The sequence below is a fragment of the Anopheles maculipalpis genome, chromosome 3RL, assembly GCF_943734695.1.
Source record: "Anopheles maculipalpis chromosome 3RL, idAnoMacuDA_375_x, whole genome shotgun sequence".
NCBI lineage: Eukaryota > Metazoa > Arthropoda > Insecta > Diptera > Culicidae > Anopheles > Anopheles maculipalpis.
Window position 1 is genome coordinate 85,327,562 of NC_064872.1, and position 21,804 is coordinate 85,349,365.

Genomic DNA, 21,804 nt, shown 5'->3' on the forward strand with positions numbered 1-21,804 from the left:
CAGGCATTATCGTTTAGGCGTAACAAATCGAGTGTTTTGCAATAATGCCATTCTGTGTGCTTGTGCCTTTTTTTATTTTTATTTTGCACCACTACTGCTTCTTGCCTAACTTTTTGGCAGCCAATTTTGCATTACAATGCTCATCGATAAATCGAACCGTGACCCTACGGAGGGGAATGTTGTTCTTTTGGGTAGAAGGTCCTTTCTTGCACTATTCCCATGATCAATGTTGAGTTCGAGGTGTTTACCTGCACTGTCACTGGGTTAGGGTTAAAGGGGTCCCCTCGATCAGGCTGGTTAGTTTGATCTTTGAAAAATAACTGAATCTAGGGTTGAGGTATGCTTAGAGGAAACTTTCTTTGAGCGTTTAGGCCAAAGAAAGGAGTGGAAAAGGTTAAGATATGCTTGAATATAAGCTGCATAAGATTTAGGCAATCGAACCGCTGACGCAAATGTAAAAAAAAAACTTGTGCAGCTTGCTAGAAGAAGTGTTAGAGGGTTAGATAATGTAAAGGATGTCATTCTTCTCTAGTTTAGTAGGTTAAACGAACTCATATTTCTTAGGAAAACGTTAATACTGAATGTTTAAAAGACTTGACCAGAACACCAACAATTTTCCGCGGATTCTTCAACCAACCTCCGATCTTCCACAGAATTTAAACCGATCCATCCCACAAACTCGTTGTGGGATGGATCAGACTCAAGCCCGTTGATTATCATCGAACTTATCAGAGTGCGATTTCTTCGTTGTATTAATCCTAAATCCAACCCTATCCGCCCTTATACGCCTCACACACAACTGGAAATGTCCGTCCTGTCATACCGATGGTATTCTGGATGTCCACGCTTTGCAAGGTACCTTCCGAAAATAATCCTGCTTTCCATCCGGTTTCCCTGGCAATCCGTACTGCTACATGGTGCTTCATAATTCGGATAGGATATGCTCACGGAATTTCTGGAGGATCTGCCACATAATGAAGAAGCGTTGATAGATTTTCTTCCACCAAATCCAGCTTTATAGCTTCCGATCAAATCTTGGGGTTGCAAGTTGCAGGAGATAACGCAATAAATATATTAAAAGTTCCAAAAGTATACAAACAATTTAATGTTCAATTTATTTGTAATGCAATACTTGTATCTTTACATTTATTGTTTCAAAATTTGATTGCCAACCGCTATTTTTCTTTATTTTTCTAAGGCTTGTGAGAAGACTTCATTAAACTGGTGCCGAAACGTTAAATACACAACTGAGAAATCCGAAAATATTTTCCCTTACCAAACAATCGCACCTAAATCACCTTAAAAGCAACCGAAAAAAAATACGCATAAATATTCGCATGAAAAGCGTAAATCATCCTTCCGTGTGCAACATGGCGCAAAGAAGAAAAAAGGCATTACACTATCTCCCGGTGGGCCCAGCACCAACCAAACAACAATCGTTCACCGTACTCCCGAGGCCGTAAGGCTCATCCAGCCAACGTTTCATTCCTTCTCGGTACTTCAAGAGGAAAATTCATTTTTCAACGAGTTTGGCAAACCATTTGACCATTTCTACGCCCCCCCCCCCCCCCCCCCCGAGAAAATCCAGAATGAAAATAGGACGACCACCAGAGAAGGAGCGAAGGAAGAGGAAAATATGAAGATTTGTTTGCGTTTTCAAGACGACAACCGCCATGGGAAGTTGCGCGCCGCAGGACGATGACGACGACGACGACGACGACGACGGTGAGCCATTCAACCGTGGATGAAAGTCATTAATAACTGTCGAAAAAATGAAACGAAATGAATATACAAGATTATAAAGTTTTGCCACTCTCTCGGCCTCCCAAAAGCGGTCCTCGAACACTGGATTTTCATCAGATTAGTGCAACTGTGTGTGTGTGCGTGTTTTTTAGTGGGCTGTTTTGGAAAAAAATGGCAAGAATGAACACATAACCCCAAACCTGCAAGCAACAAATATGCGCCATCGATCGAGTAGGAAAAGGCCGGTACCGTATTTTCCCTTTTCCTCCTGAGTTCCAAAAGAAAATGGGCTTCATTCTTCCAAGGAAAAAGAAACACTTTTCTGTGTGTGGGAGTTTTCTAACGTAAACCACCGGATCGGTGGATCTGTTGTCCCGATATTTGTACGTCGTACATCATCATCGAAATATGGGCATCGTTGTTTGCAGCAGCATCCGCCCAGTCCGAGTAGCATGGCATGGCAGCGATGGTAACAGTGGTGGAAAATGTTTGTTTTTCATCAGACATATTTCTCATCATTCATTTTTCGCCTCCAGGCCTTGGGACCTTGCCGATGGTTCGCTTTTTTTTCCCCCGTGTCAGATCTTTCTTTGATTTTCCTTGCACTTCCAAGTGCGCCACCATCACACCAATGATTTTCCCTGCTTTTCAGTTAAGTAAAAAAAAAACCAAAGAAAAACAGCACATCTTTCTGTAGTGCACAATATTTTCCTTCGCACAAAAGAAGCACAAGCCAAACAAAACATCGCGCGTAGGATAGGAATGGCGAATGGAGACGCCCCGCACCGGGGAAAAAGCAGCCGTTTGTGATGTGGAAAATGTCAGCAAACAAATTTTCGATATGATAAATGAATTTTAAATATCCTGCTCCAGCTCTAACGTGCCGAGCGTATCGTTTTCGGCGATCGGTCGTTCGGCGATGTGCAGTTTGATGCTAACAACAACATTAAGGATTGTTTATTCTTGTGTTTTAAATCAACAGCTTATACCGTTTGAACTGTATTGAAAGTTGTTGTTGGAAAATGTCTTAAAATGTCTATGAGAAACATTTTTAGTTTACCTTAGAGGTTATCGAACTGGGCCCAGCCCAGTTAGAAAGTTCATAAATTATTATAAACAAATCTGAGAAAAACATTTAAACACATAAATAATTCAATCAACTAACAAACCTTGAGCCTGCACGGAATCCACAAGCTATCCGACACACGGCGTCACAAATTCAATCCAAACAAAACAAACGACACGGAGAAATGTCGCCAGGCAAATATCCTCGCCATATCAACGGCATCAATTACCAACAGTGTGTGTGTGTGTGTGTCCCAGCAAACGGCCGCCCTTTCGCCGTTATCCTTTGGCCGAATCAGCACGTTTCCATCTTATCGGGACGCATTTGGACCTCCCGGGCATAATTACCAATTGCCACACACACCAGTTGTCAACATGGAGCGCGCATGTTTACGTTTTTCCTTGTTTTTTTGCGTGCATAAGTGTTGCTAAAGAAAGAAAAAAAGGCATACCATTAAGAGGCACCACAGTACCTCAAAGTCCCCCTCCCCAGTTGCCACCTGTCTCGTTTCGCGTAAATATTGACCCAATCAGTCACAGCAGCCACCAATGCACATTTTCCTTTCTCCTTTTTTCGTATGAAAACCTTCGTTTTTTTTTTGCTTTCCAATCGATGCAAGTGCTATCAATTACCTTGTGGGGAGATTCCAGGCTCGAAAGTACCGCGGCCGAGGGGTTTTATTTGTCATAAGCGAGCTGAAATATTCATTAAATCAAATTGAAACTGAGTCGGTATCGATCGTGCCCTTTTGTTCCCGGCTGGTAGGCAAGGTAATAAAGGAAAGCCAGACAGATATGCCAGGGGGATTTTCCACACACTGCCTTCACCTGACCTGTCCCTCGATCCCGTGTTGGGATTGAAACGAAACGAGAAACTACTTCCGGGTGCGGGTCAGCTATCATAATGGAACCGCGGAAAATATTGCTGACCCGATGGAGACTCGCGAGCGTCGAGATGGAGGAAATGGCGCCTCGGTAATGAATGGATGTTGGCGGAAGGATCAGATTAAAACAACATATATAACATGTTGACCCCAAGCTACCATTCCTCCGCTCCCAATGCCCGAAAACCTGGGAAACCGGTATGTCCCATCCAGATGTCAGGGTTTTCCCGTATCCACTTTCACAGTTGTGATTGAAATTTCACGATCGATAAATTTTGATTGAACCGCGAACGTACGGATACGGAATATTTGAGTACCTTTGCCGCCTTGCTGCCCACTGCCTCCGCAGCATTGAACTCAAACGAATAAAAAGGAAAGGATTATTGGCGTGACAGTTCAAGTGGCGCATTTCATAGAACGCTGACAGACGACGGAGAGAAAAAAAAGCAGCAACAAAACACCAAAGTATTTCGAATCGAGTGGAAAAATCGGGGAAATATTTTTTCACCAAAAACCAACTACCCCACCAATTGGTTGGGTTGGGTAGAATTCAAACTTTTGCACTTGCCGGGCTACGGGGAACAACATTTAAACAAACGAACGAACGAAGAGGGGTTTTTTTGCTTTCAAAATCAACTACCGAATCGATCCAACCGGTAAAAGGTAGTAGAAATCAAATCAGAAGTGATTCCCTCTTCAATTTACTCACCGACAAGGTTTTTTTTTTTTTTTGAGCCTCTACCTGCCTGTCTACTCAGAGGTTTTTCGAGATCACCATCCGTAGTTTCGGAATGTTCCGAATCGCGGAATCTCAGCTCTAGCTAAATTTTCGGTAGCTCATCGCCATCGACGGGAACGGTAGAAATAACATTGTGTGTGTGTGTGTGTGTGTGTGTGTGGCTTTTTTTCTTGTGTATTTGTGCTCTTTTTCGAGTGCTGTTTCACATTGTTATAACTCAACAATTTTTCGTTCGATTGCCGATCGTGGAAAACGCAAGATTGAACTTGCATCAATATTTGTTCAGGCAAGAACAAAAGAAAGGGTAGAGGAAAAGCGATGGAAATTCTATTTCGTAATGACTAGGTAGATAAAGTATGGAATAGATTTCACGTATTATAGATTTAAATATTGTAGGAAGACGCTAAGAAGGGTAAAAACAGTGCGGCTCAATAAACAAAAATGAAAGTAAAGGTTTTAGAAACAATTGAAACGATTAAAATACTGTAACTACAGCCATCAAAGAGAAGAAAAATAAGCAAATCCGTATGGAATTCACTTCAAACCATTCCTGTCTTGTCATTTCGAAGACTGGCGGCGCTTTCGCTTTGCCACCGGGTCATTCCTATATTCCTAAACACTTTTATCGACTATCCATCAGTGTCTTTCACCCATTCATATTTGCGTTCAATCCTTGTTGTCCAATCGTTGTTCAAAAACTCGAAAAAGAGGTCAAAAGATTCACCTAAACGCTGTTGATTATCCTTGGAAAAATTGTTTTCCTCGAAAGCAATACCTTTCGTGGCGATTACCAAGTAATCTCAACAGCATAACTAAACAACAAGATCGAGTAATAATTGAGAAAAGAGCTTTCTACCCTGTCTAGGGTTCCAGAAAAATCGGAAGGCACAATGTTTGCAAAATACTTCTTCGATGGAGAATATCAGCAAAAATTTAATGCACATTCCAATCTGCATTAAAACATGATCTTTCATCGTGCTTTTCCAGAGGCTTGTACCATCCAAATCACAGACTCAAAGCACCCTTTTTCTATGCCTTAACGATCGTACAATAACAGTTTCCCTTGGTATTCTTCAACGTCCACCACCATCGATGCATGCCTCATGGGACACACGGAACGACTCCCCTGGTCGAAGGCATCGATTGCCACATATTTACCGTCACTGTTTGGACATCGGTAATGGACACCGGTGATTAAAAACAATCGAACAACAATCGTAAAACGCCACCGACAAAACAAACAATCATAACGACGAAGCACCACGGTCGTTTTGAGCTCGCCAGCCCGATCCGTTAAACGTTGACCCTCCCCTTCTCATCCGGAGTCTATTTTTGTTGCCTTATCTCGTATTACCGGCGCAAAGAAAAAATCATTTGTGTTTCCTTTGGCAAAAGGCACAAAAAATCCGTTTTTCGATAAAGATACTACGAAAGAAAGGGACACAAAAACAGACACCGTACACCCTTGTCAGCAGTTTTTTTTTTTTTTTTGCTGCCTACGACACAAAGTCATAGGACCAGGGCAACACACGACCAACGTTGGTCCTGTTTTTCTTTCTCGTTGCATGTGTGTTTGTGTATTTCTTTTTCACTCTTTTTCCTCCATCTAGGAAGGTTTTCATATGAAAATTCCATTTTGTAGCGAATGCGTCAAATTGCTATCGATTTTCATCCAATCTTCCCCGCTTGGCCGGCCCGTTCCCCCGGTCTGAAGCTAAAGGCAGACACAAAACTCTTTCCCTCAAAAGTATGTCTTGCTCACCCGAACGAAACACCCGGGGTGGAATGAAAATAGATTGAAGCGGCAACGAATGCAAAAGAAAACTTCAACCGGAAAATAGTAACGAGGATCTTTGCCCAGCACATAATGTAAAAGAACAGGAAGCAGCATTCTACGCATTTTATGGATCTCGTTTACTTACTGCGTTACGGTGCGCTTTTCACGTTTTCCCAATAAACAGGAAGTTTTACGTAGGGGGGGTTTGATTTGAATTTTCCTACCGGCAAAAAAAGGAAAACTTTAAAGACATTTTTCCCCAATAATTGTAAATCTCTCACGGATGATCTCTACTGCGTGCGTCACCCAACCGCTCACAGAATATTGCAGTTAGTGCTGGCTGGAGTGTATGTCAGCCGTTTTTCTTTTACCGTCTGTTAGCAACGCATCCAAGGAGTCCGTTTATGAAAAGTTTCAATGTAGGGGTTTTTTTCTGCCTTAGAGCTATCTCGCTTCGGTTTTTTTTTTCTTCCTTGCAAAAGGGCGGGTTTGTAAGGTGGGGTGGGTCCTTTCAAACTCACCACGGAACACATTCGCATACACACACACACGTGTGCTACGATACGGAAGCTCGTACGAATGTGTGTGCTCTGCGGTGATGTGGTGAAGGGAAAACGCACAGCCTACTTCACAGCATCGACACACACTCACACACGGATCGTGGTGGGGTGTAAAAAAGTAGGGAGAACATTTTTGCAAAAAGGAAACCAAAAGGGCAGAAAAAAGCGTAAAAAAAAAGAAAGATGAAACCATCGCTTTAGAAAATCGCACACAAAGTAAGAAAAAGAAGGTGTAAGAAGAAGCAAGAAAAGTAAGCGGAAGTGTGAAGGGTAAAGAAGAGAACGAGACACACACACGCGCTCAATACATGAAACCTGGACGATGAATATTGCAATTCACTGAAGCATATGAAAAATCGGAACGCTCGGGCTGTGTGTGTGTGTTGTTCGCTCGCTCTTGCACACTTGGTTGCCGTGAGAGGTTATGTTTTCTGCAAGGGGTGGTTTTTTAATGGGGGTGTGGGGTAGAAACTGTGTTCTAGGGAGGAAAAAAAAGCTATAAGAAAGAAAATTTCGTTCACACACACACGTGCGCGGTGCATGTGTGTATTAAGCTGCTAACATCCCACCTTCATGTGTCTGTTGTTGGTACGTTTGGAACGCATTTCTTTTTAATAAACAGAAAAGAAAAGAAAGAAGTGAAAAACGGAAAATCCATACCCACATTACATCTCCGAGGGTGGGGGCATTTCTTTAGGGAAGCAAAAATTGTTTTCCACGTTCGGTACGCTCGTTAGAAGTATTTTCAGTTGCTGTTTTTTTTTTTTTTTTTTGCTGGTGGAAGGTTTTTCTTCTGCTTTTCTATGTTTGGGTGCTTTTTCTGGCGAACGAAGTATGAATTATTAGTAAAAAAGTGTCTTACATGTGTGAGGCCTTATTGAAATTATAGTACGCCATGTTTAGAAGAATTTTCCATAGTATTTTTGCATGAATAACCTTAAATAAAGATGGGCAAAAGAACAACACCACAAGCAAGTCGATTCGTCGAATATCTGGACCTCTTTTCATAACATCTTTGCTTTGTTTTTTTTGTGAATTAAAATACCTGGACTACATAAAATTATCAAATAAAAATTGTCTCAGTATAATCGTCTTACGATCTTGCCAAACTGACCATGCCCAGTCTACACTGTCCTGTTGCATTTTGCCACCTTTAAAACAACAAAAGCTCTGCTACCAACCACAACCTCACGTCCGCGGATGCTACGAGCAATTTCACACTAATTAATGATTACAAATTTTGCGTAGCGTTCAACGGTGGTCGACGACGACGACAACGATGACTCCCATTTCGCAGCGCACGGGCCTGTAACGGTGGGCTGTGCTAAGTGTCAAGGTTCTTAAATGCCTTTCGACGCGGTTTATGAATCAATTATTGCTCTTCGCACCGTGCCGGCCATTATTGCACCTTTCGGGGTTGATTCTTTTGTGGGATGTAATTGCCAACAGTGGCCAGGCGAAGAGGATTAAGCTTGCTCTTGGGAATAGCCGTCACCGCAGAATGGCGATGTGCGTGCTTAGAGAGCAATGCTTAAGGGAGGTGTAAAGGCGTTTAATTGCTTTCGGTACAGCTGTGGTAATGAGTGGTAAACATGCTAGTCGAATAATGTTCCTTTTACTTTACATCTTCATAAGCGAGATGGTTCGCTGCAGTGAGCCACAGTGAGAGATATTTTATTGTGAATCGTAATAAATTGCAATTCTATTTATTTTTACATTAAACCACATCAAAGGTGTTTGAGGTCACGCTGTAGCAGCACACTTTTTGGAAAAAACGATCATGTCTTATCCACTTGCCGGCAAGTTTTATAGACCTTTTTAATATTCATTAACCTTCCGGCTGCCCCATCCACGCACGTACACATGCTGACCTCTCATTAATACCTCTTAATATCGCAACATAGTGATCGCTTATCTCTTACCCGGTTCGATTTATGTTCCACGACACACGGCTCCAAGAAACGATCACCTCATTAAAACCAGATTAGCTCCATCAGCCACATACACACACACACACACACACACACACACACACACACACACACACACACACACACACACTGCCACTGCTCGAATTGAAGCGCGTCCATGGAAACGTGTTCGTCGGTGCACTTGAACCGTCCGCATGGCATGCGTTTTTAGTCACACCAACGAACGATCGAACGATCCGTCCCGTGCCGTGGTCATATCTGTGGGATATGCTTTCAATTAGTGCGCTTATAAATGAAGACATAAAACGCGAAACAATACGCACAGCACCGCCGACGACGATCGGTGTATTAATGCTTTTTTAACGATACACGGCTGATATTTCTTCTCCGTGGCTTGGAACGGCTGCAGCAAGACGGGCAGGTTGTTTTTGGCCCCCAAACCGGGTGTAATTTATTTTTATGCACCAGCAGCACCAAGCAACCCACAAAGTAGGGTTTAATGCTAATGTATTCCAACTTTTACGATGCTGTACGGTGCCCGTGGTACCCAGAACCGGGTGTCAAAGAGCACTTGAGTCACAGTCAGTCGATGAACGATGTACGGTCGCCCGGGAAAGCTGGAAGACTTAGGGTACGGTTACGATTGACCATTGCCGGAAGATTATCATCTACGGATAACAGTTTCCGCTGGGAGAGTTGAGAGCTGTACTTTATATTTTTGAAGAATATTTTATCCACATAAGAAGGGGAAAGAAAGCATATAATTTTAATCAATTTCCATTCCGTTTTATTTTTGTCGCCACTTTTACCACTGTGCTGAGCAATCGTTCTACGCATTTGACTAGCGTCATCTTTTGCTGGGTTCTGGTACTGCTGCCAATATCACAAACGGTACTCAGCACTGAGTTTCAATTTTCCCCTCTACAGCTAGCAAAATAAGGGTTGCTTTGAAGCTTGTTGATTTTCGAAACGACGGTAGCTCACTCTTTCCACCCATGTTTGAAAGGGGAAGTTTTATTTTCCCCTTCAATGGATTCTCTCTCACACACACTCGCAAGCGCGTTGCACACTGATGCAAATTCATAGTATTTTTTTCAAGTTTTGTTTTCCGAATTTAATTGCCAAAAAAAAAACTACAAAAAATATTATGAGTGTAAGATAATTAATTTTAACTTCGTTTTTGTTAATTAATGTATTAATGTTGTACAAAAGATTGATTTAGAATCAATAAATGGTTGATCGGCTAGTTCGATAATCAATAGAGACTTTGAGTCATTAAGCTTCATAAGCTTCAACAAATAATCACACCATAAGAAAAATATTGTTTTTTATAGTTTAAATATTATAACTACACTTGTTGTAATTTTACATCTTCTACATTGATGCACAGTGTATTCTTCTATACTCATTACCATTTATCTGAAATCTTATATTTATTTGTTCATCCTTCATATTCATGACTAGTACCTGGTGATAATGTTTACTATGTTTTTATTCATTTGTTTTATGATTTTCCTATTATTTGTGCGTATGATGCTTAAGAAATTAAGTTCCCTTTGCTTGATTCTTCTTGTCTTATGACTTTTACTACAAAATTAACAAAAACATCTGAAGCATCCCCTGGAAGCATCTCATCAAACTTATCACTAGTTCAATGGATTCAATTTGTGGTGCCGCAGCCTTCCCATTCTGCCTCAATCCGTAAGTCAATTAATATCCAATTCACCTTTAACTAAACGAGATTAATTCATCTAATTACCAAGATCAATCAACCATTCCCAACCAAAGCCAATGCAATGTTCAGACGAATTGTAGGCACTACCGCTTCTTGCTCGCAAACCACAATTCAATTAGATCTGACCATCGGTCACCGCTACCGGTCAGAAACACCATATCCATATTCCTGGGTAGGATTTAGCACAACACGGGTGCACCTCAATCGGGGTCAAAGTTGATAGTGCCCATCGGTATTCATTAAAACAGGATTACATAACAATAAAGGATGCCATCGGCAAAAGGGCAAACAACAAAACAAAAACCACGCACATACAAGAGAAACTGCATCTGCATACGATGGGCATAAAAAAGCGAATGGAGAGGGAAGACGAAAAAAAAAGGCGCATCACAGGGAACCTGCCGGGTGGGTGCAAACATCCTGCTGCCCCAGATAGTACGAACGACTGCAGCGACTGAAAATAATGGACGACGCAGAAGAACACGGTGCAGCGACTGGCACTGGCTCAGCTAACGGACAAACGGGCGAGACTTTAAATAACAATTGCATCTGCAGTTGAGCGATTTATTTATTGCATCCTTTTATTGTGCTTATGTGTGTGTGTGTGTTTGAAGGGGTATAAATAAAATTCTCGCATGCGAAACTAGTCCACCACTAGCCCATCCCTTTGACCCTTGACCAACGCTGCCAAAGGGGTTGAGCGACACAGTGGTTCGTTGAGGCCGGTCAGGGTTGGTCCGACGCCCGGCAGTAGTAATCCAGCTCGATGTAGTACGGCAACAACCAGGGCCCGTTCAGGCTGAACGTGATGCCCTGTTGGCCGATGGCACCGCGGGTGATGAGTGCATTGAAGCCCTGGTAAGCCACGTTCGATGCATCGAGACTGACAGCTGTTATCGGGCGCTGTCACGCACGGATCCACAAAACGGTCGGTACAGACATTATTACATTATTAACGGGGAGTCTTTACGCTCTTCTACCTACCTTGCTGCTGTAATCCACCTGTACGGGCGTCTTGGTACCGATGCCGACGACTTTCTTCGCGCATAGTGTATCCGTCGGTGCGATCGTGCCGTAGAAATAGCTAAAGTCTCCATTACTAGCCACCTGCTCGGGCCGGGTGGTAAGCCAAAGTGCCAGCAGCACTAGTACGGTGGGACAAAAGCTGCAACGCTGCATCCTTTCTAGGCTTTTGCTTTTTTTTTTTCTCTCCGTTTGTCCGTGAGCGTGCGGGAGGCTTCCGATCGTGAGAGGAGGTACCGATCGCGAGTGATCGTGCGAAATGATGAACACGTTTTATAGCCACGCGTACGAGGATGACCACAAGCAGCTTGGGATATTTAGGTCGAAGCCATAAAAGGAACTGAGAGTAGGAGTTTTTTTTTCGCGTAAGTGAAATTTAAGTCAAATTCAAGCTGGCTTGGAGACAGCTTGACAAATTCCGACAGAGATTAAAGGATCGTTTTTGCTTTGTTTGTTGATGCAGGTGCAAAAAAATGCAATGCAAGCATAGTTAAAGCATGGGTCAGTTTGAGCGTAAGATAATACTCTTTGCAGTAATAAAAATTTGGAAACCATTTGACGTCTTCAATTATTTAATTTCAATGATTAGTGTTTTTGAACATCAAATCCAACATTTTGTACCGAAGACGCATCGTGAGGATCTCTCAATTGAACCTTTGAAACAGGATTTAACAGGAGTGTGAAGTCAAGCAGGGACAAATAGTTCCTTACAGCAATGTCTTTTTAATTCCTTTAGTAAATTATCGTGAAATCTTTCAGCAGAATTCTCTATTGGAAAAGCTGTCGTCGGCAAATTATGACTTATTTTATATATAAGTGAATCACTATGGCGGTGCTGCATAAAACTCTTTTAAAAAAGCCCTAAAGTTGCCGTATTTCTTCAAATAATTTACACTTCAAAAATAGAAGATTTTGCTTCAAGAGCTGAAAGACAACGAATTACAATTCAATCTGTTCTGTTCTCAGTTGAGCTGATCTGGTAAATTGGTGGGAATAGACTATTTTATTACTCAACAATATAAAAATGTATCCCACTGTGCATCAAATTTACTCTTTTCCTTAGTTCACCACACCCATCCAACGCCCAAACTCACCAGATCTCACGCTGATTACAACATTTTTGGTGAGAATTCTTTACTTTGTTATCAAACTGTTTGAGCACAACCTGTTTTTTTTTACTGTAGTTTGGTCTGGTATTCTACAAAAAAATGTATAACGGCATGAAAACCGGTTATTTAGAATTATAGAGCCACACCAGAAAAAAATGAAAAGCAATGAAAACAATTGTTACGTCGATCGTGCAGAGCGGTTTGAATGAAGCGCATATAACACAATTTTGTAACCGTTTGGCGTGCACGACGTCCACAAAACAAAACATGTTATCTGAAGAGTAAAAAAAAAAAGGCAGCTCCGGTCTGGTAACCTCTCTGGCCGGAAGTTACTGCAGCGATATTCAGTAGCATACATCCTTATTATCCTTTTCGATTAACGCGCCAGCTTCCCAGATTCCCGGGAGTAGGTCGCGAAGAACCGGTTACGATCCCAAACGGAACAATAATAATTATAACAGTAATAATTGTGTGACGGCAGCGGCAAGCGACACAAAAAAAAAACGGACAACATTAAAACAACATCCCATCGGTGAGCAAGCGTGAACGGGACCAGTCGACCCGTTTTGTAGCCGGGCGCGACGAATTGTCTTTACCGGCTAAGGACACCCGTCGTATCCAGTGAGCAAGCCCTTTACGACGTCCCGTCCAAACACGGAAGGCCACACCGATCGCGATCGCATAACTTCCCAGCTAAACGCACATCACAGCTTCTTATGCAAATGATGCTGTGTTTTTCCTTCGTGTGATTGCCCTTGTGCGAACGCGGGTAACGGGTTACAAAATTTGGTCACCCTTTGGCCGTTCGAACGAGGCATTAGAAAAGGTGAAGAAAGGTGAGAACCTGCGTGAGAACGTGTCCTTTTATTTTTCCTTTTTCTCAAAGAACCTAGCATGTATTGTGAGGATCGTTATTTCAGTTCAAAGTCTCAACACTTCACAAAACAAGAAATAGAAAAGCGCGTGTCTTAAAGCCATGTGCTGGGAATTGTTTTCACTTCCGGATATCTTTTCATGGCCAGTTTTTTACAGGAAGAAAGTACAATTTCTCATGCTCCGTAGCCACATGTTTGCTTCGTGTACGGGAAGAAGGGATGGAAAAATCTCAACGTGTAACGTCTTTGATAAGAAATAGTGTAATAGCTGAGTCATTAGAACCTGACGTTCCCATGCTAGATAGAAGTGACAACTGTTGAATGGGGTCCCATAATTAATTTGAGTTTGCACAACAGAACTTGTTACTCAACGTTGTTCAAGTTGAGCAACTTCTAAAGGTTTTCGTTACTAACCAGAATACAAAAACAAATAAACATTATTAAGTTCCTGGTAACCAAATATAAGTCAATTAAAAGATTTTCTTGATGCTTCATGCATGCAAAAAATATAAAAATAATTGTCAAAATATGATAAATTATTCTACTAATTTTTTACGTCGTTTTTTATGTCTCTTTATAGTTGTTTTGGATTAGTATTATTATAAGCTTCTTGCTTTCCAGCGATTCTCTTTACTATTTAGTAAATACACTTAGGTATTTTACGTCTTATGTTTCATGGCAAAAAGATAGCTTGATACAGTTTGATAAACTTTTCGTAGCTTAAGTTTGTAATATACGTCGGTATTTTTTTTTATTTCGTTCCATAATAGGGTTTTTGTTATTTATTTGGGTTTTTATAATTTATTTGTTTGAATATCAAATTATGTACACCTTATTTGGTCAACCAACCACGCCAACCAAATGAATCATCATTTTAAAAACCTCCGTATTTTAATTATACACTCATAAGGCGTCTAAAACGAGTATAGTGAAGTTCTTATCCTGTATTCATCTTTATCTTGCTGAAAACATTTTTCTTTTGTATAGTGATCATAAAGAACAGTACATACAATATGATTCATTTTAATTCTTGCTATCAATAAGCTGGTGAATCGGTACGTTGCAGTGCAGGGTTACCTGAAAATCGGGGCTCAACACATAGATTGTGCTGGGAATCTCCCGAATATGTGCTCCAATGCCACAACGTATCTGTGCCTTTGGGCGGTAATCGAGCAGCTCGCATACCTTCCGGTACCTACAGTCTCAACCAAAAGTTTACGGCAAATGATGGTCGACAGACTTCCAGACTCGAAAGTGGCTATGAAGTCGCTTTCCACGGATTGGCGATGGATTTGGAAAAAAACGTCACCAGCTACAGACTTTCATCCGTCCAACGCTCGATACTGTATCTACTGGTGCACAACAAGGTGCCACACGGACTACTGCTTGACAGGATGAATCGGTCTCCTTCAGCCTGTTCATTCTGCTCCCAGCCAGAGACTCTGGAGCACAAGTTTGTCCTGTGCTCTAGGGTGTCTAGGGCTTGGAGCATACTGATGCAGGCTCTGGAAGCCATTGTTCCAAACCATAAAATAAACAATGTTTTATTAAAAAAAAAATGATTGTCAGAATTGTACTACAAGTGAACAAAATTATCAAAAAACTTCATCCATAAATCTATCAATTATCTTGCCTAGTATTTACATCTCATCCATCTTATAGAAAGTCATCCAACAGCGAATATAAGTAACCTGCTTCTGCAAGCTATGATGCATATGGTGCTTCATTTCTATCTATTTTTTCTCTTCTAAAGCGAGCGAGCTCTTCTGAAAAATTACCATTACGATTGTCCAGCCGTCCTGCTTCATCTCCGCACAAGGAACGGTATATGAATCTTTTAGAAAAGAAAATTCTTCCCATCCCATCATCACTTCCACACCCTACGGATACGCTCAACGTTGGCGTCGGCGTGTTAGTATTTCTCCTCCCAGCTAGCAACGATGCGGAAGACACCAACCACGCAAGAATGCCCCCCCCCCCCCCTCCTGCGATAAGGAAAAGTGTGTAAAAGAAATGGAAAAAACCCCTTACGGCCATCACATCTACTGCTACGGCGCTCAGTACGGCCGACCATCCAATGGACTCCAGCACGAAACCACCACACCGAAGGAAGCAAAATATCGATCGATCGACACCGGCCACCCGTGCCCCTGCGAAGGCCCCTCCTTCACCACTGTGGCTAAATGGGAAAATCTTTTCCAACCCCCCACCGGCGGGTGGTTGGGAAATGGACGGAAAAGCGCCATGCTTGTTTTTTTTTTGCAGCTGTGTAACCGTCGTTCGTTTGCTTTCGCCTTCGTTTCCGCGGCCATCATCGTGGAAAACTCCTCCCTCACAGGCACCTATACATACACACAGACAAACATTTTCTAACAGTGCCGGTGTAGGTGAGTGTCGAACGCTTTGAATGTAAGGGAAAATTAAGTCAAAAAATTGTAGCAAGCGTAGGGATTTTCCCTACGAAAAAAAAATCGTCTTGTTGGAGATTGCGATGGGTGGTCAAGAAATGGGTGGCAAACAGAAAAAAAGCAAAAGTTGGTGGAAAATTCGAAACACGTTACCAATACATTTGCAGAAAGAAGAGTACAGTAATGTGTCTAGTTACACACGAAACACATGGTTAGTTTATCGAATCATTTCAATAACTCCATATACTTTCATATAAGCACACAAAAAGACTTTCACAAAATGTGCTAAAAGACTCGAAATTTCTAACAAAAATTGATCGAAATAAGAATGAAAAAATATTTTAAATTTATGAAGAAGACAGAAGGTGTACAGATATTAAAATTTAATAGAAAACTCCAAGCAAATGTTTGTCACTCACTGTATCACTGTGACAAAAAAAAAACGCCATTTTCACCCCTCGTATTCTCGTCCTCCGGGTGGTTTGATGTCTTCGTTAGGCGTCCATTTCTTGCACCTTCCACTTTGATGCTGCTCGCTGGCCACGATGGCCATGATTATGTCGTTTACGGCCAACCAACCAGTCAGCCCTTTTGCTCAACGATGGTACCGTCGGGGACAATTTTCATCTGGGCGAATTTGTGTTTGCTCGCATACTCTGTGAACGTTGATGTCGGCATGATAAGAAACGCTGGTTGTAAAAATAATAGCAGCAGTAAAAAAAAAACACTCACAAACGCACACACAACGAATTCAGCTTTCCTGCGAAAAGTACGTGCGCTTCGGATTGCACGTTCAGGACCTCCAACTGTCACATCATCTAAGTAGCTGTGCTGTTATTTTGAATTGTATCTTCCTTATAGCTTACTTTTTGGTTTGCTGGTGCTCTTGTTCTTGTTTGAAAATTCCTTTTGCAACAATCATCACGTACTTTTAAATGTATCGAAGCCTCTGAATCTCGAAATGTAATTTCGTTTCCCCCACTCACGGTCGCTCCCGGCCGAATGTTCGCAGGATGTTAATTTTATTTTTCCCCGCGGTGCTTCACAGCGATTCTGGGAAGGCATACCAACGTCCAAGTGCGAGCAAGCGACTACTTGGATGGACTACTTGGATGGACTTTTCCACTAATTGGAAAATGATAGGCGAACGGAACGGAACTTTGCCTCTCTTTGCCGTGGAGTAAATACTTCGCCATTAATATTCTTTCAATTTGGCTTCACTGCGCCAGGGTTTGGCACCAGGGTCAACTGTGTGGAGGGATGGATGCTTTGGTGGTTTTCCAGAATAATTTGAATATCGTCCCTTGTCCCAAGCAGTTTTTTTGTTTTGTTGTGTCATCTTTATTATCTGTTTCTTATTTAAACAAGTTTAAGGCTCGTCTTCAAATGTAAATAGCTACCAAAAAACTCCAACCCAAGTACTGTGCTAGTTCTAACAGTTTCCAAAATTGGAACAGAATTGTTTTTCTTTCATTTTCACAAAATCTACCAGCAAGACAATAAAAATTTCCCTCCCAAAAGACCATCAACCCTCGACATCCTTGTGTTTGAGGTTGATTGTTACGAACGAGAAAAAAAGTGGCCCACGTTTGGTATTACAAATGGCGAACGAAACTCGGGGATTCACCGTTTGACACCCCTAAAATAAGCCTTGACTTGAAATTCGTGCGTGTGTGTATTTTTTTTAATAAAGGAAAACCTTTTTTTTTCTTACACTCGTATACTGATTGTCCTTTTATCATCATTCAGGTTTTTTTTTCTAAGGGAGCATTATCACTGAGCAACATTATTTTCGTAGGGTTTCCTTGCAAACGAGATCATCACTGCTATCAATTGCTGAATGTTAAAAAAATACTAGTTTTGGGAGATTTTTTTCCATCTCTAGCTACCTGTTTTATTTAAAACGAACTTTTTTTAAACATTAAATTATTCCCTACTGTGAAGCAATTGATTTTTTTTTCTTTTTATCGCCACACAAACGCTACTCGTGAACTAGTTTAAATAAAAATCTGTCAGGATTATCGTTACAAAATGGTAAGCGTGGAATGATTTCACTAAAGAACGGTTACGCTTCACCGACCAAGCAGTTGAAATGTTGCTCCTTTTTTTCTTCTCCCACAAAGAAGGTTTTGTGGGTTTTTTTATGACAATATTAATACAATAATTAAGTAAGAAACATCATACGCAAAAGACGCAAAATTGAGTGGAAATTAACTAAAAGGCTCATTAAACAGAAGCATGAAGAGATCGCTTTTAATTAATAAACTAAATGAAGTAATTAAAACTCAAAACAAAGTGCTTTCAGACACGCACTATTATCTTCTCACGTAACAATTTTAATCCCATTAATTTCTGCATCACTTGGGCTACGTTCAGCCTCAGGTGCGGCACCAACCATAACAATAACATTCAATACATTCCCTAAGGCTCATCAACATTACCGCAAGTAAATAAACGGCACCAAGTGAATGGCCGAAGGTTCAACATACAAAAACAGGTCACCCTAAGACCCGAATCGCGGCATCTCGAGTTGCCGATCAATCAATTCTCATTAGCACCACCACTGTAAAATGATCACCCTTCAAAATATAATGATCCGAACCGGAGGCTGTGGTACGAATGGTACGGATCAGCAGATCCTGTCTCGCCTGATGAGCGGCAATAAAAATGCATCCCATCCCTTCGGCGGACCCTTCCTTTCGTTCCTACCTATACTGAAGATTGATCGGCAGTGCAGTAAGGGAACTCCGATCGTGTGCCTCTCCGCGTGTGGAGTGTTTTTGGCCTTTTTTTCCGGAGTGCTTGTGACTGCAATTTACCTTCTGCTTATGGGTTAAAAATCAATGCATTAGAAGCCGATGCCAAAGGTTGACGGTGGCCTCGCTCAGGTGGCTAATATATAATGCAATAGGTATCGAAATCCGCAAGTGATAGACCGTAACGATATTGGGACCACAGAAAAAAAAAACAACACACACACAACTTTGGTAAGGGGTTCGATTACACCACAGACAAGCAGTAGGTTCGATGATGTACGATGAACGCATCGTTGCCGCTAATCCTGATCCGCCGTCTAATCGCCACACACTCACCCAGCAAGATAATGTGATGTGGAGCGAGAACGACGTCAAGTGACGATATAATTTGCCCGGAATGTTGGAAGGTAACATTTGGCACAAACACAAGAAGAAAGCAATACATTCGAAGCTCCATGTGGTACAATTTTCATATGCACACACGATCAGTGAGGGTTGCATCCTGCGCTGGAACTGACCGATCCGATTGGACGGTGTGTAATGGTCCGATCGCAGCGATGATAGGTTTGCTGATAGCTTCGGACAGGCACATCAGGTAACTTGATAGCGCAACGCAGGACGAACGTTTAAGATGGGCCAAAGATCGCCTGAATGCCATCTGGTTGATGATTGTTGGTGCATAGCTTTGCTTCCTTGTGCAAGATGAGAGCTTCTTGTACTGTTTCGCTTATGTGGTGTGGTCGTATTCAGTATAATAAAAGCAATTTAACAACGAAGCTTAAGAAAGGTTGTGAAGCAAAAAATTAATGGTTTAAAAATATTATTTAACCATTTTTTTGTTGATAAAATATATTACTTTCAAACGCTATTAAACTATAATTTTAAAGCTAGTTTTTTTCTTTATTACTTATAATGGCAACATGATCCAGATGCATAAAAATTCTTATAAACCCACTTCATTACAACCTTCTTCAAAGCACACCATCTCTATGATGTTCACCATCACAACATTCAACCGAAGAAGAAAAAACTCTACCATTTTCACATCCTTTTCCCTTGGTTTGTTTCGCGGCACGGATCGACACGGATCCACACGGCTAACGCGAACAAAATTTAATTATATTCATATTTCATATCAACAGCAAAATGTCAGCAAACATTTTTCCATCATTCAGAACGGTTTTTATTACTTTGCCGCCGCCCATCGGCAGAACCGTCTCGTATGTCCGCGCGTGTGGCACAAGTCGTCGCATCAATTCACGGTTCTTTCATGTATGTGCTGTAGTTTTGTTTTGCTTTTTTTTTTTTGCTTCATGCTTTACTTGCTCTGTTTTTCTCATTTGAATCATAGAGTTGTTATTACAATCCTGCAGAGTTTTTTATCTCTTTATTTCTTTTATTTTTCTATTTCTGTTGCTTTCTTCCTGCTGTTACTCTTTCCTCAAATACAGAAAGGGTGAGTGTCGGTGGGTTTTTTTTTTGTTTCTTCTTCACAGTGTCGTTGCTAAAGACCCCCGCTATAAATGCATCCCATAATGACGTTGAGTACGACGCGGTGAGCATAAAGAACAACGTGTGCTGCTACACTTTTCAGACTCCGTGTCTAACTTTGGTGGCGTTCCGGGGTTCAAAAGCAGCAACAGTTCTGGTGCTCGATTTCGCGCAAACGATAGAAATTCTCCGGCTCGGTGACCCAGGAGGGAAGTCAACTAGTTTTGCAGTGGAAGGGACATGAAAAAAAAAAACACATGCACACTAACACACACAGAAGGTCTTGTTAATTGTAATAAATTTTAATGAAAAGGATACGGATTTTTTACGTCCACTTTTGGTTCAACATATTTTTTTTTTGGCGCTTGAGATGGGTGGTATTTTAAAAATTTTAACGAAAGCTCAACTTTGAGTTTTATCAATTTTAAACATCAACGAATGAGCCCGACGAACGACCCATGTCAATGTAGCTGTTTAAAATGTACCATTTTTTTGTACATGTCTTCAGCCCGACCCTCAGATGCTATTTGGGAATTCGTTTTTTTGGAGTTGAGTCGTTTTTTTTAGCTTACAATAGGATCACGTGACTCCGTGCGATAAATTGGAACACTAACAATTGTATATCATTTTTTTGCTTTTAATGTTCTCTTTCAGATGACACGTTGTTCGCTTTTGACGTTACAATTGTCGGTATAAAGCTGATTAGGATGACATCTTTATCGCACTGCGTTGGAAGGAAGAATGTACGGATTGCATTCAACCATAGAATTATTGAAACGAACTCTAAATTAACTAATCAACTAACTAAAGGGAAATTTCCACTTGCAAAATGTTGCAAAATGCTTCAACGTTTCCCCTTCTGCTTCAACTATTTCGAACCAATCATCAAACGAAACTTTCATCAGCCTCAGCCACTCACAGTAATTACAGCTACGTACCAGATCCTCCAAAACTTACTAAAGAACCGCAACAAACTACAGCTTATACTACTGCTTCTGCCGCTGTTCATTAGTGAAATGAAACTGCAGTAACGCTCGAATGAATTCTAAAATTTTGCACCACAAAATTCACTCCTCACTCACCGGCAAAGGGATTTTATTTTTACGAGCTCAAACACCCTTTCGCCCTTGGTAGCTGTGCGTTTTACTTCGGTTCAGGCACAGGTTCCGCAAACTAGCACACTTTAAGGAAGGGGTTAATCCCTCGCTTCGGCACTCATACTTCAGTTCCGCAAAGATTGCTATTTGCCCAAACCCAAGATCCTTTAAAAGGGTGTTGACAGTGAAATATCTTCTTGGAATAGAATTTATCTCCTTCTCCCATCTTGGACCGTTTTTCTTCGGCGAGGTGCAGAAGAAAACGAGTAGGATTTAATTCTTTCGTTTATTGATTTTTCATCATCGCATGCTGCTGAGGGAAAAGTGTTAGGAGTGTAAAAATTGTGTGTTTTTTTTCTTTGCTTCGCTGTGTAAAAAAGGATTGCTTTCCTAATTAAAACTTTAAGGCGAGAGATTTACTCCAGTTGTGTGTGTTATCAAAAGAGTAGCAGGCAATATACAGAGAGGAAGTTTTATTTTTCGTAAAGCCTTTGAAAAGTTGAAGGATTATTATGTCATTTTGGGCAATTTTTTCGTATCTAAAGTAAAACACTTACCTATCAGGTGCAGAGACGGCTGCAAAAGTCCTTGAAACTGCTTGCATTCTGGCA

The 21,804-nt window shown here is 41.3% G+C and overlaps 2 protein-coding genes across 2 annotated transcripts in view; one reads left to right on the forward strand and one right to left on the reverse strand.

Moving 5' to 3' along the window:
- Window positions 1-21,804, forward strand: part of LOC126562512 (protein hairy) — a 579,505-nt gene that overhangs the window by 489,718 nt on the left and 67,983 nt on the right. The window lies entirely within an intron of this gene.
- Window positions 11,161-11,613, reverse strand: LOC126563336 (uncharacterized). Its single transcript, XM_050219971.1, has 2 exons — window positions 11,419-11,613; window positions 11,161-11,337 (listed from the first exon to the last, which is right to left on the reverse strand). Exons 1-2 carry the CDS (start codon window positions 11,611-11,613, stop codon window positions 11,161-11,163), a joined length of 372 nt encoding a protein of 123 aa, XP_050075928.1.

Excerpts from the sequence above, each read along its gene's own strand:
- LOC126563336 (XM_050219971.1), bottom strand. The coding sequence starts at position 11,613 with ATGCAGCGTTGCAGCTTTTGTCCCACCGTACTAGTGCTGCTGGCACTT. Across the intron at positions 11,338-11,418 it reads AGGTGGATTACAGCAGCAAG|CGCCCGATAACAGCTGTCAG; the intron begins GTAGGTAGAAGA and ends CGTGCGTGACAG.